The following is a 26,710-nucleotide window of genomic DNA, read 5'->3' on the forward strand; positions in this document are numbered from 1 at the left end:
TGGTTATTCACATCTCACATATCCGGGCTGTGTGTATACATGAGGACAGATGAAACTGGAAGAATGACATCTCCCTCCAATCAGCTGCTCTATTTCACTGATTTTTAACTACCCTCTCTCATGTCTAATTGTGATTTTTTTCCTAACATAAATTTCCTTAATTCAATAAAATGGTGATATGTGTGGTAAGAATGTATGACACATAAGAAACCCTAAAACACCTAGAGAGAATGAGCTGAAAAACCAAACAGAGCAGAAGGGAATGATTCTAACTCGGACTCTTCTAAAGACAATCTTTCCAGGTCTTATATTTTCCTCTAATGAGACAAGTGTGTCCTAAGTGTGCATGGCACCTGCCCTAAATATAATGATAATGTCTCTTACTCAGACAGCTGTCTCTCCCACAGGGAAAATGAGACTCAACATTTTTGTGGATTATTAACATCTCAGTTTACTTTTACTTACTTTTTTTCTTACTTTACTTTGTTTTTCTATTTTTCAATTTTGAAATAGTGACTTCGTGACCTGGGATTTTAAACTGTGTCCACTTTTTATCCTGCTGCCATAAAAATATTCCACAGATATTGTTCAAGCTAATTCTCTATATCTCCTCTAGGAGAATTTGTGACTTATTTCTAGTTCTAGCACTTAGCATCTGCCAGAGTTCAAACAGACCTCTACGAGCCTTGTCCTAAGATGAGCATGACAATATCTATTTTAGAGGCTGCTGGAGCAAACAAAGGAGATCTATTTTGTATCAGTGTTTTGCAAACTATAGCATCAAATATATGTGACCTGACAGATAGACTCTATCCTAAAGCACCAGGGACATAAAATGGTTTGAGAAATGAAGACCATGGGACTCATGACGAAGCTCATGACTCTCATGTCCATTTTAAGAGACAACCCAAAAGGAAAACTGGTTATTAAAAATGAGTCCAAGGCAGGTGGTGGAGTCTCCAGGGAGAACAGTACAGTAGGCCCAATGGCGCATGCTCCTTGCACAGAAGCTGTGCAAGCTTCTATTCTGGCTTCTCTCACACCATTAAAGGTATGTGATTATTTTCTCCCTTTCCTGACCTGCAGTAACATATAAATTGAGCCTAAGTCAGGCATCTTTGAATCTCCAGAATTTAGCTTCATGTCTGCTGGGCATTGTTAGGCTAGTGAGCATGACCAAGTGTGGCAAAAGGAAAAATGCCCTCCTCCCCAAAGATGTTCATCTCAATTCCTAAAACCTGATAAAATGGGACCTTACATGGCCAAAGGCTCTGCAGATTTGTTTGGATCTCAGTACTAGGGACTGAACCCAAGGTCTCAAACATGCTGAGCAGATATCTACCAATGAGCTGCATATCCAACCCTTCGTTTCAGAATCTAGAGTTTTAGATTCTTCTGCCTCAAACTCCTGAGCAGATGGGATTCAAGAATCTTGAGATAAGGAACTTGGATTACCCAATTGAGCTCACTGTAGTTATAGGATCCTTAGACAAGGGAAGCAAAATTGGGAAAATAAAATGTGATGACAAAGCAGAGACAAGTGATTTGCTTTGAAGATAGAATCCAAGGAATGGTAGATTTTGTGAAGGGCACAAAATGATTCTCCTCTGAAAGCCTCCAGAAAGAATGTAGCCCTGCCAACAACACCTTGCTTGAAGATTTTTGATTTCCAGAATTAAAAGGGAACAAATCCGTGTTAAGTCAGTAAGTTTGTTATAGCAGCTAGAAGAAACAAACGTAATTCCATAAGAAGATAAATGAATAACTATCATTTGAATGAGAGACCAAGTGAATGAATGGGTGATGGAGGGATGAAGGGGTTATAAGTAGAAAGCAGGCAGGCCCAGTTCAGGTCCCATTTTGAATAATCACCATGGGGTAATTTGGGTCCTATCATTTAATTTCTCTAGAATTTCTCAGTGTAGGAGCTGTGGAGTCAGATTGAGCAGGGTTCACATTCTTTCTATGCTACTTCCTAGATGTGCACCCTCAGGCAAGTGCCCACTGCTTCTTGAGCCACATGTCCATACCTGTAAAATGAGAATAGGGTCAGGCTCTCCCACCGAAAATTGTGGGGACTGATTGAACAAAAGTGGAGTAACTTTTGATCAGGCTCCGAATGAGGCAATCTGGAAATCAAGGCCACAAAATATTTACTACCACTTCATGCATAAAACTTGAAATCATGCAAATTCTCCAAATTAAAATAAAAGTCAAGAACCGCACAATGGCAAGGTTGGTAAACTATAAATCCCTGATTGCAACATGATGGGAATGCTTTGATTGCTGAACAGAAACACCCACCATCTTTAAGAGAATTCATGTTGAATGACACAAGACATAAATTATCAAAGAACACATGAGATCTTCAGGAACATACTCCTTGAACAAAACACAGCCTCCTTTCATGCATACAAATCATGGGCCCACACACAGATAACTATTACTCTGCTATTATGATAATAGTTTAATGAATTTAAGAGATGAAGGGGACCTCCCTGGGACTCAGTGCTGCCCAGCCACCTTTTCCCTTCTCTTTGTGCTCATTTCCTAAATTCCAAGAGCACAAGGTTGTGCCTCACATGTCTTACAAATTCAAAAAATATTTGTTGAATGTACAAATGACCTCTACAGGTCATGTAACCCATGTCCCTCTCCCACTTTACAGACAAGGAACCAATAACCAATTAGAACAATGACTGCAACATTCCCTTTGTGTAGCATTCAATAACTTGTCTTCTCTCTAGAGGGAAGAGCTCATTTCCCCAAACCAACAGACTGAATTTTGGAGAGGGAATATTTTCAAAACACAGTTTTATTAGTGTATCTATTTTCAAACTAGTTTCCAGTTTCACAAAGTGAATTCTGATAATGATAAGAGTCTCCAATACACACTTGGTTAATAATGGGAAGAGAGATTGGGGAGGCAATAACCTAAAGGAAATAAGAATCTGGATAAGAAATGCACAGTGAGAAAATTAAAAATAAAGCCTAAGTGAAATGTGGTATTGTTTAGTTTTAATGGAGCCTGGTGTTACCTGTGAGGGGAGAAAATGACCTGTTTCAGATTCATGATTCCTTTAGGTTGAACAGAACTAGTCAATGTTCAGTCAAGTCCCACATTTTTTCCTGTATCTCACCATTCTATCCAAGCAAATACACATACCTAGGAATAATTCAGATTAGTAGGACTTAAATGTCCTAAATTTAGGTGGCCATCTTAAAGGAAAAGCTGAATAATTTTGTGAATACCACAAAATTCAGGAACACATTCCTTGAACAATAATAGGAGCTTTCTGTTGATAACCCCTTCTTATCCACCTCAAAAGATTTTCCTGCTAGGAATAGGATCTAGTGAACTTTCTGTTGTCTTTATGGAGCTAATTTTAATTTCCTCTGAGATATCTCAAGTCAACTCCTTGCAGTGTGTTCACTGGAGATGGGGAAGAGTTGTCCTTATTTTTGTAGAATCATCCCATGTATGTTTCAAGAGTCAACTATTTAAGCACAGCCTCCTTAAATCTAAGTATGCCACAATCTCAAAACCCTGCATGGTACCTTGATTTTTATTATCAGATCCCATTCCCTCTCCTCTTCATAATACACTGGGTTGCAGAACTCTGAACTCATGAATTCAGATAATTCATGCAAAATTATCCTCAAAAGATGGCTTTCTGTGCTTGTCTCCCCAAACTCACTTGATTTTTACTAGTAAAACTAGGGCTTTCCAGTGGTCATCTCAAATGTCTGCCCAATTCCTTGCCTTCATTAGCTTTTTTAGCTTGCCATATATAGTTGTATAGTGAACGTCAGGCCTCTATTTGTGATTTTAAGTGATCTCCAATAAAAATCCTGCAGCTATCCATATAGAGCCCCTGTGCTATTTCTGTTGTACTTCCCTTTTCCATCCTGCACAAGCCTCATCATCCAATGGGTGCCATATTCAAATTATATGTCCTGCTCACCAACCTGGCCACCTTGCTAGTGTCAAAGGACTATGGGATAACGACCATCAAGAGAAGATATTGACTTGTTACTTAAATGAACCCTTACTCTCTGGACCTCTTTAGACTCCACACTGCCAGGTGAAGGGCCAGATTCCTGGTCACACCATATAGATCCAGAACTCACCATGGTCTTTATACCCTTGGTCTCATCATCAAATTCTATATCTCACCAAGCCATTATTCAGTTACCCTGAACTTAACCTCACGGTCTTGCTGTCAAGAGGCTACTGCACCTTAGTCTAGGTTCCCCATGATCAGGAATGCCCTTCCCCTCGTTCTCTCCTCTTCAAACTCACCTCAAATGTCACACCTCTGGTGAGCACTCCTCAGCTCCTCAGACAGGATGAGTCACTGCTTCTCCTGTGGTCCCGGAGAACATTGCAGATACCTCTCTCATAACCCTGACCACAGGGCAATGCACTACCTTTATAAGTCTCCCTGTTTCACTATATTTTTGCATCTTACTACAATCAAATCTTGTGATCTGTTTCAAAGTAGGAGTTTAAGGGAAGAAAAAATGACAACTAAACATGCATTTAATTCCTCAAACCAGAGGTGACTACGTGGCTATCAGCAAGAAAAACAAGCCAACCGATACACAGCCAAGAGTCAGAAACATGGTGTACCTGATAGGTCATTATGTTAACAGATTCTTCTCTCTTCTGCTCTGTAGGTCCTTGACTCTGCAATAGATTTCGTACTGTTTCTTCCATCCTGTGAAACAAAAACATGAAACATTTCTTAAAGGTTTCCTATTAGCACCAGTCTGTCCCAGTTATTAGCAATCACTTTTCAGGGTGTATTTCCTACATTTAGGCCAGAGAATAATTGTTCTCTCTTCTTTATCCTCTAATTTAAAATCTGTCATGAAGTCCTTCATAATCATTCATCAGAATATGTATCTCTGGGTTCTTTTTCTCTTTACTAGCTAGGTCTCCACCCTTGGCGGTGGACATCTGCGCTCCTGCACACGTCTCCTTAACATTTCTCTTCACTTCTAATCACTCCCTTTTAATTCAGTACAATGCCATCACATTAATCTTCCTGAAGCACCACTTTGATTTTTTTAAAATCAATTTTCAAAGTTAACAGGTATTACATAAATGCATTCTCTCCATTAATACACTGTCAGGTCTTTCCTTGGTGGCCTTTGTATGTCAGCACACAAAGACTTGCTTCATTCTTCTCAACTATTTCCTAGCGTATTTGATGGTGTTAATGTACCAGTGGTTATTTAGCCATTTCCTACTGATGGAATTTAAATTGCTTCACAATTTTTGCTAATTCAGACAATCAACATCTTTTCATATACAATTTTGTACACATTTATGAATATTTCCACAGGTTACATCACAATGTGTCACACCCTGTTTTGTTTTAAATACTAACCTCCCAGGGCTCCAAAGTAATACCTGTTTGCATTTCTAGACATTTGCTTATGCCATTACTAGTACTGGAATGGCAACTTCCTTTCATCTTCCCATATCCCAAACATTCTTTCCAAATCCCCCTCAAGTCCCACTTCCTAAGATACCTCTTAAATTGTCTGGATTCTTTTGCCTATACATTAAATCATTTATTTGATCACCTAAAAAACTTTATTTAAATAGTCAAGTATTTCCTATACTCATGTTTCATCTTCTGGAGTAAATGACAACATTCAATATAAGACTGTCATATTCCTCTATGTGTCCCCCCATTATGAATAAAGTGGGTATTCACTAGACAGTTCACATTCATCGATTCATTATAAAAAGAGGAAGTATTTACTCTGCGCCAGGCATTCACCAAATGCATTAAGACTGCTGGAATGCCTTTGTCCTTGGGCCACTCATAAGTATTCAAATGCCAGAACTCAGCAAGCTGAGCACTGTGCATTCTTGCCCTGGACCTGAGTTGGTTTTCTTTCCTAGTCCCAACCTGAAATGTATGCTTTTGTGACTCAATAGGACACCAGTATAAGACAGTTGTGGAGAAAAGCAAATTGGTCCAACTTCTCCCTCTTACCAAGGACTTCCAGTATGACAAACTAAGGGCTCTCTAGAAGGCCTATGTAAATCCCCTCTGGGGGACAGGTTATTACAGTAACCAGGGCAGACTAGGTCCAAATGCTAGTCTTTCTAACATTTGTTTTTTAAGTATTTAACAGCAGAGTAAAGAAACTGTGAATAAACTGGTACATCCAAACCTGGATGAGTTATTGAGGAAATTCTGCCTTCTCAGGGGATGGTACCAGGGCCCATTCAGGCTTTGCAGATGATAGCAGACATTGACTATGAGTGTTCAAAAAATGATTTGTGACCTCACATTTTACACTACTTCCCACAGCCAGCTGGGCAAGCAGAGGCTGTTCCCTATATTTCCACAAGTCTTACATTATTAATAATAACTCAAAATTGAATAATACTTTTAACTTGCCAGAGAACTCTCATCTATTAATCATTTATGCATATAAATATGTACATATATAAATATGTATAAACATATAAATATGAATATAAATATGTATGAACATGAGTACATAAATATGTATTTGTACATATATAAATAGGCATGTAATGCATACATATATGTGTGCAATCCATTCAATGTAAATTATATATAATGATATTTTAAAAGCATATATATAACCTTTTAAATTCATTTTCATAAAATGAATTAAGGTACACATTTTAAGTATATGTATATATACTTTTATAATATATACTCATATACTTTTAAAATATCATTATATGTATTTGGCAGATGAGAAAGCTGAGACACAGGAAGGTTAGATAGCTAACTGAAGGAATCATAGTGAGTTGGATAGAGAGTTAGTATTAAACTGTTAACAGTGGTCTCTTTCTACTTGATCTCATCGACATTTGGGGAATTACTATAAATAATGAAAGATTTCATTTTATGTGTACAACCTCTTGAGTGGTAGTAGATTTTCCATGACATTTGCCAAATATTTCATTATCAAAGACAGTAATAATAACGGTTCTTAAACTTGCCTAATCTGCTAGCTCATGGCTGTTCAGAAAATACTCCTCTGGGTTTCCAATGTTGATTACAGTCATATGCTGCATTGATGGTGTCAGTGATGTTTTAGTGAACAACAGACTGCCTACATGATGCTGGTCTCCTAAGATCTTATCAGATAGCTGTTTTAGTTTGTGTGGCATACTCTATGATGTTGACACCATGATGACATCACCTAAGGATGCCTTCTTCAGAATGTGTCCCCATCAAGTGATGCAGGACTGCAGCCTACTTTCTTCTCACTTGAGCACAGAAGCTGAATTCCTTATTTTGATCCTGAGTTTGTTCATTTGTAAACAACCCAGACTACATGTGGCCCAGTAGTTAGAAGTCGGTTAAAATAAAACTATGCCACCTTCTTTACTAAGTTAAAATATAATTTTGTCTCAGTGCTTATCTTGAGGAATTATTGCTGAAGTTAGAAGCTCCATGCTTAAGATGCTGGATCAAAAAGAAAAATACCTATTCACCTTTCCCAATTCTTCTAAGATTTATAATTTTACAAAAGGAAAAAAAAACTAGGGATAGATAGGAAATTGTTAATCTTAAGCAGTCTAGGACTCTAAGTAACACTGTGAACACTTTTCTGGCTCTGCCTTATGTGAATTAAAACCAGTTTCATGTTTGACCTACAGGTTGGAATAGAGGATCGGGGACCCACCCCAAACCTTGGTGAAAAAAATCAAGCTGTAGTGCTGTTTTATAACCTTTATCAATCTGGTCACAGAAACAATGTTTCAAATCTAGTGAGAATATATCATTATTTATCCCCTGGTAACATCTTTTCATTTTCATTTAGCAAACCTCTATTTGCTTGAAAATCAGAGATCATGAAGAATTGTCCAATGGCATTTGATGCCCAATGACATGTTGCTTCATTTCATTATTTTTATAACTGATATGAGGGTTGGCATTACCAGTGAGCACATGGCATACCCACAGCCTCCCTTTCCCACATTGGATTATTTATTTCTAAGAGGCTGCTAGGTGTGAATTATCCTTAAACACTAATCTTAATTAATGGGTTGTCATTCTCCCCAGGGGATACTCAGTCCTCTTTTTCCTAAATATTGGTCAAGTCACTGTTTTAACTAAAAACATATAGAACAAATTTACACCTAGTGAGATGCAATAAGTTTTAATGCACATGAAGTGAACTTCCTTTTTTAAAGTCAACTTTCAGGCAAGCCAGAGGAAAATAAGTCAAATGCCTATGCAAACAGCATGCTTCAGGTCAAAAAGGTAAAAATGCAGGAATTTTTATTAAAAATGAATCACATTTATTATGGTACACATTAGTTAATGAATAATTTTTTAATATAGTATTTCCTTGGAGGGAAGTAAAAACTGTAGGAGTGCTAACTTAAAATGAGATAAATAGGACTTTAGATAATATTGCATAAGAAAAGCAACAATTCAAAAATCTCTCAAGAGCAGGATTAGTGAGCAATGAGCTACAGTAATTCAGCTCTCTCCCTGCTGACAGGGGTCCCTCCACCTTTGCTAGTGTCCCCCTTTCAAGTGCAGATGACAGGGTACTTGTCATTGTGTTGCCTCTAATGTCTCATTGTCGGGGACTCTCTGGACACCAAAGAACATTCCTTCTGGAAGGAAATGTTTACAGTAGATGGGGTAGAGAGAGAAGATGGGAGGGGAGGGGAGGGGGGATAGTAGAGGATAGGAAAGGTAGCAGAATACAACAGTTACTAATAGGGCATTATGTAAAAATGTGGATGTGTAACCGATGTGATTCTGCAATCTGTATACGGGGTAAAATTGGGAGTTCATAACCAACTTGAATCTAATGTATGAAATATGATATGTCAAGAGTGCTGTAATGTTTTGAACCAATAAAAAAAATAAAAAAAAAACATAATAATTCCCTGAACCCCAAGAAAACACCTAATCATATAGGACCTGATAACATCAGGGGCATTATCCCCATAATCATAGACTATGACTTGGACCCTGAAGATCTTGACTCAATAATGATAGTTGTGTTAGAAAACATGACTCTGAGGCACATGAGGAGCTGTTCATTCTAATAGGAAAAACTGAGCTTTCCCACATCCCTTCCTCCCAAGATCTAGCCCTCTGTCTCCCTAATGACACTTGAAGGAATCGATGAGGACGTTAAACTGAAGTAGTCTTTTGTCACTCCTATCATCCAGTCCTCAGTTGGGCATAATTTCATTTTTTTTTGACAGAAATAGAACAAAACAAACAGAACAAAAAGCCTCTTTTCTTAGCTCAAACTGGGAGCTGATGAGTCTGTTTCAATTGAAGGCTGAACCAAACCAAGTCATTGTTTCAAAAAACGACTCTAATGTGTACTTGATGATCAAGAAAATAGCAATTAAATAATGAAATCAACAATGGTCTCACTCATATTCTTTTAGTCAGGTGAGAAGCTGCAAGACTACAGCCCATCCGCTTTTGCTAAAAGCACACATTACAGTCTTTTATTCTCCCTTACCATGAAGTTTGTCAAGAGCTGCTGCTGCGACTTACAAATTGCTTTTCCTCCTGTTTCACTGTATTTGACTCCCCATCTTCTCACTTTGAGAAAAGTGTGCCAATTTAAGCAATGAGTTTCACGATTGAACCTCATTTTAATGACAGAAAGAAAGGGGCTGAGGTTACATTAGAAAGAGTGACAAGGGCTAATGTCACCGCAGTGCCTCTGCTTTACCCCAGCCTCCTCCCTGTGAGATCATGACAATGACGTGACCCCATGTGGAGAACGGTACTCATCCTCTAAGGTTAATGGCCATAATGAAGACAAGCATACTTCTCAGATATGCTGGGAGAAAAGAAATTGTTATAATGAAATATGAGCTCTCTCAGTGGATGCCCATGCCGTAGAGTTAAAAGATTTAAGCACTCTATAGCTTAGATGTTCAAAAAGAAATGACATTCATTTATTTTTATATGTAATCAGAGTGGTCTTTTCTTAATCCTTCACATGCTGATTAACATTTACTTTTGTCCCAAGTACTAGATTAAATTATAACTCTAGCCTAACATGATAGATGTTTAAGCAAATTAAAAAAAAAAAAAACACTCAGATATATCAACATGTATCAATGGTATATATTTCCTATATTGGAATATTAGTCAATAATCAAAAAGAACAATTGTCCTTCCATGCATGAAACATGGGAAGAACCTCAACGATATCATACCAAGTTAAAGAAAGTACAAATGATACACTAAATGCAGTAAAACTACAAATGTACTAATCAGGCACAGGTGAAATTAACCTATGGTGGCAAATGTAAGCATGATTTCCTTGGATGCAGCAGAGACTAAGTGGGGAGAGACATGAAGACAGTAAATGTCCTGTACCTCCCTAGGGGCTTGAACTGCACACATGTATGCATTTGTCAGAAACCATTCAATGTTACATTTAAGATTTATGTATTTCATTGTATGCAAATTTTATCTTAAGAGGAAAAAAATGAACTACAAACAAATATGGGATTCTAGTTAATGATATACCTGCTCAAATATTTGGTGGCAAGACACCTAAAACTCATTATGAAATGCATCAGAAATAAGACAATGATGGACAGAAAGTGAGTTGAAGAATATAACTTTTGTACAGGGGGTTCACTGTAAAATTATTTCAAATTTCCTGTGGTTTTTTTTTTAATAATTTTTGTAAAGAATTATTGACAGGGCTGGGGATGTGGCTCAAGCAGTAATGCGCTCATGGTGCTGCGCTTGATCCTCAGCAGCACATAACAATAAAATAAAGATGTTGTGTCCACCGAAAACTGAAAAATAAATATTAAAAATTTTTCTCTCTCTTTTCTCTCTCTCTCTTAAAAAAGAATTATTGACAAAGTTTATTTACAAAGACCATTTCTCTTTTTGATAAAAATGCTTATTCTCTCAGAAGGAGAAAGGCACACTACATCTTTCCACAGATGGTTCCTAGTATATCCAAGTCTAGTTTGATGGACATTGTCTATGGAGAGTAGGGGACTTGAGTGTGGTATTATCTTGTCTCTGGAGGGAATCCCTTTGTTGACAGCTTTGTTGTTGGCCTTGCCTCTGAAGGTTCTGAGGCTGGGAAGGCACCTAGTCTTTTTCTTCTGCTTGTTTGAAGCCTAATGTCCTTGCACCCACTTACGAATAAACTTTTTTTTTTTTTTTTTTTTTTTTTTTTGCTGCTGAAAGCTGTAGTGCCCCGAATCTTGTCATGACCTCTGCTCAGCTTGTGAACACTTGCCCTACCACCACAGACTCCAAAGTGGGCTCCCTTGGTCTCCTTTATGCTTCTAACAACATGGAACTAGTGCAGCCTGGAAAGGGCCTCTTTTCTGCATGAGCATATTGGAGCATAATGGACATGGTTGTGCCCCAGTTCATGAGGACCACAGCACAGGAATGAGTGATCCTTTTCTAGAATCATCTATGGGATGCAATGAAGTAATTGCCCCTCTCCTCACTTAATCTACACCTAAAGCATCTGTTGCCCCTTATGCTTCTTGCAGCTCTCTCCAGCACTGGTAGAGGGGTGCCTTCTCCTGACACCTCAGATATCTTGTCTCCCTCCTTTTCTAATGCCAATCTTTTGGTGAAGGTTATAGATGATGGGATTGAAGTATTTTAAGTACACACTGGGACAGCTTCATGATCTCAATCATCTAGACCTGACTCTTCACAGGTTAAAGGTAGGAGAATAAAGGGTTTTGGGTAATCCTTATTTTATATACCTGAATACTCTCAATACTCTCAATGTCTTATTGCATATTTCTATTTTATGGAAATTGAGTATTCCTTCCTTCATTTTCTTTGAATTCATAAAAACAACTGAAGAAAAACACAAATATTCATGATGAAAATGTAGAACATCACATTGATCTTTAAACAATATATATTACTGTGATATGGCCACTGTATGGCAGACACAGTATGACATAATCCTTAGTATACTTAGTCAAGGGCAGGTATACTATCTGCATGTGTGTTTTTATGTATTTTCATGCATATTATTTCATTTATTAACAAATGCATAAATTGAAGTTTAATGAGAACAGGGAACTCATTCGAGGTTATATACCCACTCATGGTAGACTTGGTATTGACTTGGTATTGACTCTACAACCTTTTCTTTCTGTTCCATAACAGTCTTTAAATGAAAACTTAAAACACTCTGGTGTTTGGTGCTTATTTGACTAGGTGCTAACATCTCTGCTACATTATTATCATGTGCTGACATCTGGTTCAATGGGCTCTTATTACTTGAAAATTTGCATTGGTCAACCTTTTCTCTCAATTAGATTAAAATCCTTCTAGATCCAGGTTAATGCACAGTGATAGACTCCAGCGTTTTTAAAATATATTTTTATTATAACCTGGAGCCCAAATAAATACTTGTCAAAGCATTTAATACCAGCTATTCATGGAAACAAATGTCCTGCCCACAGGGCACTCTCAAGTCCACTCAAATGCCATAGAAAACACTTCACCAAGTCTTGACCTCTTCTTTACTAAGGAAACCTCTCCCTTTGTGCTTTCTTTACACTCTGACTCTCCTCTGTCACGGTGTGATAGCACCTTATTAATGATCTCTGAGTTTCTTGAAGTCAGTGCCTGTGCCTTGTTTTTTTATTTTATCCCTAGCGACTAAGGACAGCTGCCACTACTGAGTAGGTACTTGAAAAGTTCTATTGTGGGTAAATGAATACATGCATTTTTTTTTCACTTATTCATTCTCTGACTCCTTGTATTGTCAATTCCAACACAACTATACCAAAGAAAGTTATAACTAGCCAGAAAGAAGTAGTAACTGCCAATAGGACTAGGTCGGGTAGGGGTTTAGTTTCTAGGTATGACACATGGGGCTGAGATGTAGGGCGCCTGGTCCTTGGTAAAACAAACCAAATTTCTTATTTTGTTCTTTTTGTCACATTGACTGCTCATATGCTTCAACTCAACTAATTAGCTTTGATAGTTAGTACTTTACTCTAACAAAGCCAGGGTTCTTGATTCAGTCCCTAGCCTGGACACCCTTTACCACTGTTATACTCCTGGAAGACTGAACTCTGCCCAGACAGTCCATTGCTCTAATGCCCTGGGGGAAAGGACAGGAGAACTACCTTAATGAAGAACATAATTTGCACTGCCTCTGATGTCACTTGCTCTTTAGTGTCATTTTTCATATTCTACTTCCATTGCATTCCTCAACAACCCATCCTATTTCCCATCTGAATTGCAGCGCACATCTTTCCTTGAGAGAAAGAGAGACTAAAAAGAAAAGCTGACTATTTTTCAATTCCAAGAGGAAACTGTTCATCTGGAAACTTTGCTGGTTTTGAACTGGGTTCTGCCCAACTGCACAACTTGCCTCCATAGAAAATGAGTTTCCTTCTTTAGAAGCTAGCACTTTTAAGCACGTAAGAAGGAGCAATCCCCAGGTCGGTTGTGACTGAGATGTTCTTAACACAATCGCTGCTTATCCCCACTGCAATAGTTAGGAACAGTAAATCTACAGTGAGGATAACTGAAAACTACATTGGAACTGAAACTCAGTCTGGATAAATATTGGAGGGCTGGAGTTTCTTATTTCTTTCCTAGGTGATATATATTTTTAATTCAGCACAAATTTTGCAAGAATAATACCACTGCCCAGAAACCACAATACTCTAATTCACTCATGGCGATGCAACACCATTCATAAACAGATCGAAAGGTGCTTGTCCGATTTGAATTACTGCATCATATTCACTCCAGGGCCATCTGTATGTGAGCAGAAAGCGACATAAATTTTCTCCAAGGCAGACTTGTACTGATCCTGCAAGGGGAGCTCACTGCATGAAGAGGCATCAACGGAGAGAGGGCAAAGAAGTAGAGATATGCACTCAAAGAATGAGTTCCATTTTCCACATGGAGTGTGGATGGGAATCGCCTGAATGGTAACACATGAGTCCCAAATGTTCTGCTCAAAAGTGACAGAATACAAAATTAAATTTATGGATGCACATGTTTGTAGAGTTGCATTCATTTGTGGGTAGGGAGAGAGGGAGAAGAGAGAAGACTCCCTGTATACAAGTGGATGTCACAGAGGAGAAGCATACCTCCCAAGATTCAACTATCCAGGTCAAACAGTGGGAAGACGCTCCAAGAAACCACCAGAGGTCTACAAAATGAATTATTTCCCTAAATGCAGCTAGATTTTAAGTTAATGTACTAATTAATAATATATTTTTATTAACACAAAACAGTTAATAAAGCTAATGTTGTCTCCCATGTCCAGTCTTAGGAAATCATCCATTCAGCTCCAAACTACCCTTGTAATATGACTCATAGAAGTCTTCAAAAATAATGACATTCCACAAAGAGACCTGTCTTGAGTTCCATGTATTTTATTTTCTTGAATAGTCTGATGCACAAATATCTCTCGAGCCTGAAACTGCTCAAGAAGAACTCTGAATTGCAAAGTGAATACTTTTATGATAAAAGTATTATTTGGGGATAGATATTTATAACTCACTATTAAAAAGTTGGAGGAACTTGGCAAGTAACAGAAAATCAATTTGTTATTGGTCCTCATACATTTTATTGGCAAATTTTGTAGGAATAAAAATATTTTAATATATCATGAAGATATGCATTAAACTTTAATTAGAGAGTGTCCTGTTCTAGAAAACTAACGTAAAAACTTAAGAGCCTTATTTTCTTTATTTTTTAAAATGAAAAGTTAATAATTTTCCATTGCCCAAGGAAAAATAGAATGAGAACTAGACAACTAAGATTTCTTCTCTCAATATGTGCCATGCTTTTCAAAGTTTGAATTTAGAAATGTAATTTAGGCACTAAAAATGGGGTTCACTTTGTTTCACATGAGTTTTGTCTTTCTCCCCAGTTGAACCTGGCTCCTCATCGGATGGGTCATACTCCCTAGAATACCCCAACAGACCACCCTCTGTTCCATCCTGCTTCAACCTCTGTTTGGAATTTTGACTCAGATAAAATTAAGAATTGAATGACAAGATTGGACTCTATTCTTATCTCCAAACCCACTTTTGAATTTTTATTTTGTATATCTTAATGAGTTTTTTCTTTTGCTTTTTGTTCTTGCACACTGACAAGTTGTTTAGTTATTAAAGCTTATAGAGGTCAAACCAGCAGTCACCTTGGATCTGAATAATATCCAAATCAACACTCTATGTAGCTGGTGTTAATCTGTTGTTAATTTACTTGATGAGAGTGCAGAAGAAGGGCAAGAAAATATAACTGGTTTAATTTGGGATCAAATTATAGTGTTAAATTTTCTGGACAAGAAGGTACAATCATGGGAAAGAGATGCTTTAAAAATTCTCAGAAGTGGCCTCTATAGCCTCATGGATGTCAATAAAATATTTTTTTCACCAGGCTCACTATTTAATTCATAGGCTTTGGGTGATGTTTTTGCTCTGCAATATTTCAGAGTGGTTTCAATTAAGAAAGCAGATATGATAATCCAAAGCACACATTTAAAAGTTGTGTTACCGAATCCTCCTAGGGGTTAGGGCCTCAACTCCTGATGGTCACTAGAACCTCAACTCCCTGGACTCCCTAAAGTGGTATAGGTATCGGATCCTAATGGAGGTGTTTTTACCAGCTGTGTATCTCAGGGGAATCACTTCCATTTTTTAAGTCTCAGTTTCATTATCTGTAAAATGGTTACATCATGCTTGTCTGTCCTACTTAACTCAGCAAGATGTTATGAAGATGCAATGTAACAAAATATAAAATTCTGTATGAACTGGTACTTGAATCAATTATGGCTTTAAAAATAGTCCTTAGGGGCTAGGGCTGTAGCTCAGTGGCAGAGCACTTACTTGCCTAGCATGAGTGAGGCACTAGGTTTGATCCTCAGTACCACATAAAAATAAGTAAATAAAATAAAGGCATGCCATCCATCTACAACTACAAAACAAAAAAATAAAAAATAAAATAAAATAGGCCCTTTTGGGGTCTAAGGTACTATAAATTATCTGTTAGTCCTTAGGTAAGAAGAGCAGAAAACTAGCTCCTTGGAAGCATCAGTCAAAAAAGTTAACCCTTTATTCAGGCACCAACTCTTTTGCTTTTTTTGAAAGCACAAGGGGAATGCACTCATTTCCAAGTTTCAGGAAATCATTAGTTTGGAGGCAAACCTACTATGTTAGTCAGGATAGGCTAGGTTGTGCTGCAGTAATCAACAACCTCAACATCTTGGTGAACTAATAGCTGAGTTTCTTACTGACACAAAATCTGAGCACCTCAGCAGTCAGTTGTCTTCCATAGGTAGGGTGATTCTGTGTCCTGACTTCCTACGACTGTCCAGTTCATGTCTATTATTCTAACATAGTAATAGCATGCCTTTCATTATGAAACTTGCCTTGTTTTGGATAACAAATATAATACAATTCTTGTCAAAGAAATAACTCGGATGTTTCCCCCTGTCCCCTCTTCTCAGCATGATACAATCAACATGGGATAGAAAGAGGAACTGGAGAACATTGTTGAGGTATTCTCTTCCTATTGTCAAAGCTGACACTTTGGTTTAAGAGCCTTTGGCTTGTACTAGTTAGTTGGTCCAACCAACTGCTAAAGTAACTGGTAAATCAAATTCCAGGAATACCCAACAAGGAGAAAAAAAAAACATCAGAAACTTGTGCTAATATAATGCCTTCCATATCTGCATGGTCACGATTTAAGGCATCCAAGGAACTACTGCATGATGATCAGCTAGCTGGTCAGCTTTCTGACTTTATAGTTACTTCCAAGTGACTAAGGGCCAAAGTTCAAGTGAGGCAAAGAAGTGCCACTCTTGCTGGCCTTTCTCCATTGTGTGTTATTTGCTCCCTTGGTTGAAGCTTAGCTGTCCCTGTCAAGGTTCTTCTCTTACTGCCCTGCTCAATAATGATTGTCACCTTCTTTCATTCATGCCAAATTGACTGCCAACCTACACAATTAGTCTCTCTGATCTCTCTGAATTGTCCGCAGATATGTTCCATCTCATTGGGGAATTTTTAATCACAACTTCAAAGTCTTCACTGCTATGAAGAATACGCTATCAAGTCTTCAGTATGATAGTTGATGGACATATTTTGTTTGCAGCCTATTTCATAGCAAATATCTATAAACATGCAGAAGCAGCCTGGACTTGCAAACAAATCTAATCACTTTCCAAATTTTATTAGTAATCGAAGAAGTGGTTGCTTGATGGTGTTGTCAGAGGAAGTCTTGTTGCCACTACACTAGCCTTTACCCACTATTCATTGTTTAAAATATCACAGCACAAGTTTGGGCACTAATTGGCATGCCCGATCCTCGGAAACTCTGGAGTGTGAAAAACTTGTCAAAATTTAACAGGTTAAAGTGAAAGCTAGGGAAAGAGAAGTCAATTTAAAAATATGCCTCTATGTAAGATGAAAAACATAAAAAGGAGCCATCAGAGTTATACGCATTACACTGGAATTTCACAAAGTGTTTTTTTTTTTGCCAATCATCATAATCATCTGGTATTTGAATGGAGATTTTTCTGCCAGCTACTCAAGAGAAAAATTAGATTCCTCACCTTCCCTCCTTACCTATCTAAATACTGTGCATCCTCAGAATTATGTTTTCCTGATAACTGTGGCCCACATGAGTTTCTCCTGTGTCCACTGAACAATATGTTCCCTGGGACCCTGAGGAAAATCACTGAAGGCTCCTTGTTAAGAATCCAGATTCCTAAGTCCTCCTGATGCTTAGTGAATGGATCTCTGTGAGCAGAAGCCAGGAATCCACATTTTTCAATAAGCATGCTCTTGCACAATAGCCTATGAGAATCTCTAACCATTCATCTCCTCCTAAACCACTTATTCATATACTACTTGGCATTCTTCAATATTAGAAGAACAATTTCCTCTATAGGTTTCTAGTTTCATGAGAATTCTGTAAGTTCATTAGACTCCTATGTATCTCTTAGGTCTTTTATTACTCACATCACACATGCAGTATTGGTTTATCCTGAACTTCCACACTTGTGAGGTTATATATCATTTTACTTCATTTAAGCTATATTTGATGCTGAAAGCAGAGAGAAGAACCCATTGAGATGAATCTAGTTTTAATATCAATGGTGCAAGGCTTACAAATAATACCTTCTAGAATTCAAATAATTATTTCCTCATTTGTTTGTTCACTCATTTATTCATTTTGTTAGTTGGTAATCATCTCTTGACTGCCTAGAATGTGCTTTGGGCTACAACTAGTAACATGAATAAACAAAAACTGCTAAGTGTAAGACGTAAACCATTACCCCACAGTGGTATTAGCACTAGAAGAGGATGCCAGGAGGTAAATATGCCTGATAGGTCATGAGAGGCCCTCAGGAGGTATAGATATATGGCACACTTTTTATAACTGAGTGGATTTAGCTTGATGGAAAAGGGACTTTCAATCATAACTAATGATCTTGTTCGTAAACTTGAAATTGCTTATTATGGGCTTCCTTAATGAGAAATGTTCTTTAAGTGAGTGCAAAGCAATCCATATGCCTACTGAAAGTAAGAGCCCTCCATTTTAGTTTGAGACATGCATTGGGAACTTAATCAAATGCAAAACTTCATATATCCATTGTTAGCTAAACTACTTAAGGCTCTTCCCACCAGGCAGCACACATTGAAGCTATTCCCACTGTTTGATATGAGTTTATTAACTATATCTCAGACAATGTCAACTGAGGCCTTAAGGTAATGCTCCCCACATGAGTACACATGCATAACTGTCTCATTATGGTCCATGAACTTGTGTACTTATCCCTGACACTTTGAGATGCTCAGATTTTTCCCTAGTCTTTGGAATATGTCCTTCTTGACCTTGGGTGTCTATGAGGAAATAAAGTATAACCACATCAGAATATCTGTTACTAAAAAAGAACTGTGATGATAAAATTAGCACCAATAACTGCAGAACTCCCCAACCACAGGTTGACATTAAATAAAAGTCAATTGTCTTCAAGTATTTTTTTTTACCGTGGAACACAAGCTTTTATATAGCACTTTTATTGCATGTTCCTGCCGGATGAAATATATGATGGAAATACAGTGACTTTAGGCCAATATAGTGCCCATTTATTCTGAAATTGTCAATGGCACAATAAAGAAAGCAGCAAGAATACTTGGGGGGGGAGGGCAGAAAAAAAATCTATACACTAAAACTAACTTTGAAAATAAAATTCTCTTTTATATTTAAAAGCAGTAGAGAAAAAAACCACAATTCTCAAATATAGTATAAAAGAAAAAAATAAGGGAGAGTACAGATAAATAGTAAGATAGCAAGTGATAGGATTTTAAAAATGGAAACGATGCATGATCAGGTACTATGTTGATCATACTGCTAGAAATCATGACACCACACAGATAATGATATGTATTATTAACTATTTTCTATCCCATAGCTGTGCTACCTTGGGATTTTCAGACTGGGAATCAGAAGTCCTTTTTCCCCTCCCTCTAGATGAACTTAAGAAACTTTTCAGACCTCTGCAAGGGACTTTATATTGTAATCTAGGTAAAGACAATAGTACCTATACTACATGAAAGTTAGAAACCAAACAATAAGTAGCATGTTTGACTTGCTTCCTGTTGCTCTTGGCTTCCCCATACAAAGGACTGTGCTGAAAGAAGAGCAGATTTAACTGTAAAGTGCAAAGACTTTCCTTAGACTGTGAAGCAGAGGGAGAGGGCCATTCTTCACTAACTGGTCAGAACATGGGTCCCACAGGACTTAATTATCTATATCTTGTTAGGCTATAATAGGGGCTCTGAAATGATATTGCAGCTTTTTTAAAAGCAAGAAATTGATTAGTGAAGTTGAGTAAATCAAATGTCAGTGTTCTTATGGGTGAACATGGACAGAGCCATAGCCTGCAATAGGAGCTGTCATTACTGCACAGCAGCTAATAAGCAGGGCTACTGGAGGCAGAAAGGGCTTCAATACAGAGCGAGAATTGGTATACACAACGACGGGCAGTGTTTTGGGTGGTGCTTATTTCCAGATATTCAATTTGAACAGAATGCATGATTATCATTCTATGAAACACACTGTTATCCTTGCTCTGATGCCAAATGCTCCAGAGGAACTCAGTATGTTCATGATCATCTCAGTGGCAATGTCACTGAGAAAAAGTACAGATTTGGAGGCCCCTGGGCTCTCTTCTTCATGGCTACTGCTGGACCCCGCCCTAGTTCCACCTTTTCTGTCTCTTCTGGACTTTGTTCTTACACTGTTTTATTTATTTTGTTTCAGTCCTTATTTCTGTCTCCATTGACTCTTTTTTTTATTTAATCAGAAAATAAGTAAATTAATATAAACTTTATCCTAATGGAGTCTTCCCTTTGTCTCTGCTTTCCCATAGAAATTTATCTTTCTTTATTGTCTTTTACCCACTGCTTGTTCTAAAGAATAGTTTGTGTTCTTCTTTCACATTTTTTCCATACTAAAATAACAACTGACTCCAATCTCTCACCCTCATCACCATGCTCAGTGTGTTTCTTATCACCCACACACCTGAAGTCACCATAACCAAAGATCTTTTCTTTTTTAAAAAAAATTATTTATTTATTTATGTATCTTTCGTTTTAGGTGGAAACATTAGTTTGTTTTTATGTGGTGCCGAGGATCGAACCCAGTGCCTCATGCATGCTAGGTGAGCACTCTACCACTGGGCCACCACCCCAGCCCTACCAAAGATCTTTTCTATATGGTTTTGCCTACACTGGCTGGCTCTTCTTACCCAAAGTTTTGTTTCTTTTCATGACTTCCTTCTCCAGTCTTCCCAAGTTTCTTTCTGATGTCCCTCTGTTCCCTACTGAAATCTCCCTTTTCCTTAACTAGAGAAAGCCATACTTCATGTCCAAGACCTCTACCTTCTCTTCTCCCTCTGCTCCTGCTCCCTTTGTCTTCAACCTCATTTACTACCTCCTTCAGATTTCTGAACCTAAATCTCCAAGTCCACATTTATCATTCCAGTCACCTCCTGGACATATACTCAAGTTTGGCCAGAGCCTCATACTCTGCTTACCTGAAGTCAGCAGTTTGCACATCTTGCCTGGACTCTGCCTTCCCTTGTCTTCCTATTGGGCCTAATACTGTCTGCGGGCCCTGGGCAGCTTTCCAATCCTCTCTGGCTCAGAAGCAGGAAGGCTGAGCATTGCATTTGCTCAGACTGTACTGCCAAGATTCAGATCCTCCTAATGAGATGCGCTTGCAACAATTTAGAGGCCCAAAGGAGGCATACATTTCTTTCTGTTCCCATGGGAACTATGGTAGGGAACACATGCACTTGGGCACTGTAAGTTTTTGACATCATTGGTTAGACTCTGCACCCTTCTGCCTATCACCAGTCTCAGAGCTGCTGTGACTCTGGTGGAGCAATTCCTATAGATTGTCTAACTTTGGTAAGCACAGCTCAACCTGAACTTGACAGTCAGAGGGGGACTCCTCATTTTGTACTGTAACTTTTCTTTGTGTTTCACAGGCACCTATGTTCCTGAGTTAAATCCCTAGATATTGGAAGTATATTAACAGGTCTCTATTTTCCTGACTGATACTACCATCTCCAGTCTCTCAGGATGAAAGACCAGAGTATTATTTCAACTGCTTCCTCTGTTCCACCCAAATCCCAACACTTCCCAAGAATTGCCAATACATCTACTTTAAGTCTTCCTCTTTCCTTGACCATGCTCACTCTCTATGTCCTATCATCTACAAGTCCTCTAACTAGTTCTAAGTAGGCAGTCATTTTACCATCCTCACCTAACAGCGGGTTAGTTACCTTTAACAATTATTATTATCATTTCAATCACTTTGTAAAAAAACTTACATGAATCATCCTCCCTGCTCATGGGAAAAGACTGAACCATGTAACAAGGCATTTGAAATACAGTATTTCCCCCTTATCTATGGCTTTGCTTTCCATGGTTCAGGCACCTACAATACAAAAATATTAAAATGCAAAACTCATGCTGTCCTATCTGTAATGTGACTCATCCTTTCATCGAGCATATCCATACTGGGCACATTACCACCCATAGCTGTTGTCTTGGTTATCAGTCAGTAATGGTTGCAGTATCAGAGTTCTTGTGTTCAAGTAACTCATTTTGTAGTATAGAAATTGCTCTACTTTATTACTAGCTATAGTTGTAAATCTCTTCTGTGCCTAATTTGTTAATCATGCCTTATAATAGGCATGTAGGTATAGGAAAAGACATAGCATATATGGGGTTTGAACAATCTGTAGTCTCAGGCATTCACTGGGGTTCTTGGAAAATATCCCCTGCAGATAAGGAGGCTCTACTCTGTATTTTCTTATTCCTATGGCCTTATTTTCCCCTTTTACTCTTCATGTACCATCTGCAGTCAACCATGGCTACCTGGAATTTATTCTTGCTATATGCCCCTTGCTCTATTGCTCCAGATGAGCTTCTCATTATTTTCCAACCTGACTCTTCTTTTCCCTGAGTGATTCCTTAAATTCTTAAGAATAGGTTAAAATATTGTCAGATAGCCCCATATCCAAAGAGATCCCTGCAGCATTTTTAACCTCACCTACGTGGCTCATTGCACTCAGAGTTTGCATCTTAACAGGTGTGTTGTCCCAGTGGCACATCATAGGTATCATCTTATTTTAGTTGAGTTACATTCTCCACACTGTCTTAAATTCTTGGTTAAGTAAGCTGTGAAAATAAGAAAAATAGTGGACTGAGTTCACTTTGTTTGTGATCCAAACTGGAGCTAACCTTACTGAGATTTGTGTGCTGTGGTCTTAATGCAATTTAAACCTTATGTATTCAATATTCAATGATACACTTCAGCAGAGTGTCCAAATCTCTTTGCCAAATGGCAGTTTTATAGAGACTATTGCTTAAAATTACTGGTTCATGAGATCATAAACTTTCTCATGTATAATTTTTCTACTTCAAGACTTTCTGATTTATAGGAAAGATCTAAATTCTAGATGGATAAATACATACAAGTTGAGCATCCCCAATTAGAAAATCTGAAGTCCAAAATGCTCTGAAAGCAGATGTTCCAAAAGTGGACTTGGGGGCATTTCAAATTTCACATGTTTGACTTAGGGATGTCCAAACAGTAAAGTCTATGTTAATACTTCCAAATCAGAATATCCTAAGGTATAAAATGCTTTGGGTCCCAAACATTTAAAATAAGAGATACTCAACCTGTATTAAGTTGAATCACATGAGATCGGTGATATTTGATCACTTTAATCTACAAAAGTGATAGTTCGACTTGATAAAGATATCAAAATAGATTTTTTTGCATAGTGGTTTTTATAGCACTTTGGTTTATGTATACAATGAACAAATATACTTAAAAATAGATAAGCTTTACAATAAAGAGTTTTAAAAACAACAGCAGTACCAATGGCTAACATTTATTGAGCACTTAATAAATATCAACCATCATGGTACAAATGTTATGTAGATTATCTCTTTTTTGGTTGGTCAGTTGGTTTTTTGCAATGCTATGTATTGAACCTGGGGCCTTACATGTGCTAGAAAAGTGCTCTATCACGGAACTACACACTTCTTTTTTTCTTATAACAACTCAGTTTTAACCATCATTTGATAGATGAAGAAACTGCAGGTTGAGGTAACCAAGTAACTTGCCTAAGGTCACACACAGCTACTTCAACTTAAGGAAAAATTATTCAATTATGGATTTTGACCACATAAAAGAACAGCACTCTTTTTTTTTTCTCCAGAGGACTTTTATTCTTTTGGGGGCAGGTAATTGGGGATTAAACCTGGGGGTACATAATCACTGAACCACATCTCAGCCCTTTTTTTTTTTTTTTTACTATTTTCTCTGTTCTTCTTCTTCTTGTTGTAGATGAATACAATACCTTTATTTATTTACTTATTTATTTTTTATGTGGTGTTGAGGATCAAACCCAGGGCCTCACACATTCAAGGCAAGTGCTCTATCACTGAGCCACAATCCCAGCCCCCAGCCCATTTTATTTTTATTTTGAGATAGGGTCTTTCTAAGTTGTTGAGGCTGTCTTTGAACTTGCAATCCTCCTGCCTCAGCCTCCTGAGCCACTGGGATTACAGGTATGTGCACTATGCCTATCTCTGGAGGACTTTTGGATTCCTCATTTCTTGGATCATTCTGGTATTGATAAGAAGAGGGATAAAGGAGCAGCAGAACTCAAGGAATAGCTCAAATGTCACCTCTTCCACAGAGCCTTCTTTGATCATAGGGATTTGCATTGTTTGTTATACTATGGCACAGTCTTTTAACTTTCTTCTCCTTTGAGTAGTGCTTAGCATATACTGGTTTCTTTCAGCTCTGAACACATGCTGAAATTTCCTGATTCAACTGTAAAGCTCCACCAGTGAGTTGCCCACCCTGGGTTCCTTTCCAGGGCAAGGAACAGACACTTTGTTTCCATCCAACATCATCCATCAATAATTACTGGGTTCTAACATTGGTGGATGACAAGAACACTGAGACAACAGGTCCAGCCGCTACTCATAAACAACTTGCTACTGCTTAGTGAAGCATGAATAAGTGTGTCAGCACAAACAGCACACTGGAAGTCACATGAGAGCAGAGAATCGGAATGTGCTGAAGGCGGAGAGTGGACTTTCTGGCTCTGGGGAAAAGGTGTACTTCTCATGAGATTTTCCTGATCAGAAATTGTTGGGGTAAAGCCTATCAAGGTAAGTGAAGATTTGTTAGTGGAAAAATTGAGATAAGGACATTCAGCAGCAGGAACAAAAGAAGAACTCAAGAGCCTGGGAGGTTTTGGTACCTATGAGTATCTGGTGTTGTACAAGGACACTAAGGGAGAAAAGAGAGAGAAAAGAAATAGAAGGAGAAAGAAAGAAAAAGGAGCAAAATTTTCACTTGAATGTAGGAAGATGCAGATCAAAGTAAAAGCAGAGGGGCCTGAAATCAATCAGCAAAACCAGATATAATGAGGGCTACTGCCCAATGGCCCGGTCGATGTTGAAGACCCCAAGGCCCAGGCTCTTGGGGTGTGAAAGGTAAGAAGTTTCCATCACCCAAGTCTGATGATTTACATAGATTTTGGAAAACTGTAAAAACACACAGGCACAAAATGTTGACGAAAATAACTTCCTGGGCTGGGGTTGTGGCCCAGCAGTAGAGCGCTCGCCTAGCACGTGCAAAGGCCTGGGTTCGATCCTCAGCATCACATAAAAATAAATAAATAAAGATATTGTATCCAACTACAACTAAAAAAATATTTTAAGGGCTGTGGCTCAGTGATAGAGTGCTTGCTTAGCACGTGTGCGGCCCTAGGTTCAATCCTTAGCACCACATAAAAATAAATAAAATAAAGGTATTGTGTCCAACCAAAAAATAAATAAATAAATATTTTTAAAAAATATTAAAAAAAAACTGTCCTACTTGTTTTGGTAGCAGAAGCTTGTTAGGCGAACAGAAGGCACATTTCACAAAAATCTGATGGAAACAAATCTTTATGGGTCTTCTGTAGTAAAAAAAAGGATTTAGCAGTCTCCCCAAGAGATTAGGTATGTTCTCTGTGTAAATATAAAAATAATATAAAGAAACTTGTCTTTTGGAATCCTTAATTAAATAGTATTAATACTACAGAACAAATCATGGTCTAACTGCTCTCCAAGATGAATCAGAATTTCACAAAAGGAGGTTTTCCAAGTCTGGACATATTGCTAATGACATTGCATGTAGGGAAGGACTATTACTTTTTTTAAAAGTGTGTCTAAAAGCTTCAGCAAAGGATAGCTGAGGATGACTGAGAGAACAGAGCTAATGGCCCCAGCAAAGGCGATCAACTTCACAGAGCAGACGTCTGCTTGCCTAACTGGGAAAATGATTTTGACAGGAAACTAGAAGATATGGCAATGCAATATTTATGGATTGCCACTCAAATGAAAACACCTTTTAATGTGTAATTGAAAGACATAACAAATTTATAATGCCTTCCACATTTCAAAATTTGCATTGAATAATGGTAAAGGGCAAGGAAACTACCCCGTTGTCAACTGATTGATATGCATTGTGAAACATGTTCAATATTTATAGCCTTTCTATACCAATCTTCTATTTTTATTTATATGATCATTTCCTGACAAACATAATATGAACAGTGTGTGCAGAATTTTTATTAACAAAGTGCAAAGACAATACCATCACACCTCTATAAAATCATCTGCTAATATCTCCTGTCAAAACCTATCCGTGTTATTTTTCTTTTCCCTTCTAATGTTTTCTGAAGGCAACCATTTCTCATTAAATTAATCCTGGTCACCTCTGAGGCACTTATGCATTCTTCTGGCATTTCACATTCTTTGGGAAACCCCTGGGTAATACAGATTCCATTATGGAAATTCCTAAAATCAACACAGGGTGTGGGTTTAAAAGTGTCATATACCTTACTTTTCCTATCCTAATGTAAAACCAGAGGCCTATGTACAAATACAGTATTTCATTTTGCAATTAAGTTCAGGTGAATTATTCAAACTTCAAAATAAGAAATATGCCATGATTACCATTATTCAAACCACTGTAATTCTCCTTCATTTTTTGAATGGAAACATAGCTGAAGGTGCTTGATTAGTACTGACAAAGAAAAGTATTCTTGCCTGCACATTCAGAGGAAAAATATTTTCCAATAC

General features: G+C 37.8%; 1 protein-coding gene across 14 annotated transcripts in view; it reads right to left on the reverse strand.

The window, feature by feature from the left end:
* Nckap5 (NCK associated protein 5) overlaps window positions 1-26,710 on the reverse strand; it is a 953,350-nt gene that overhangs the window by 306,812 nt on the left and 619,828 nt on the right. For all 14 annotated transcript variants that reach the window (XM_048810448.1, XM_048810447.1, XM_048810455.1 and 11 more), the window contains one exon: window positions 4,634-4,721. In XM_048810448.1, coding sequence (XP_048666405.1) covers window positions 4,634-4,721 — 88 coding nt within the window. The remainder of the gene's footprint in view (window positions 1-4,633; window positions 4,722-26,710) is intronic.

This window comes from Marmota marmota, unplaced genomic scaffold (assembly GCF_001458135.2).
Source record: "Marmota marmota marmota unplaced genomic scaffold, marMar, whole genome shotgun sequence".
NCBI lineage: Eukaryota > Metazoa > Chordata > Mammalia > Rodentia > Sciuridae > Marmota > Marmota marmota.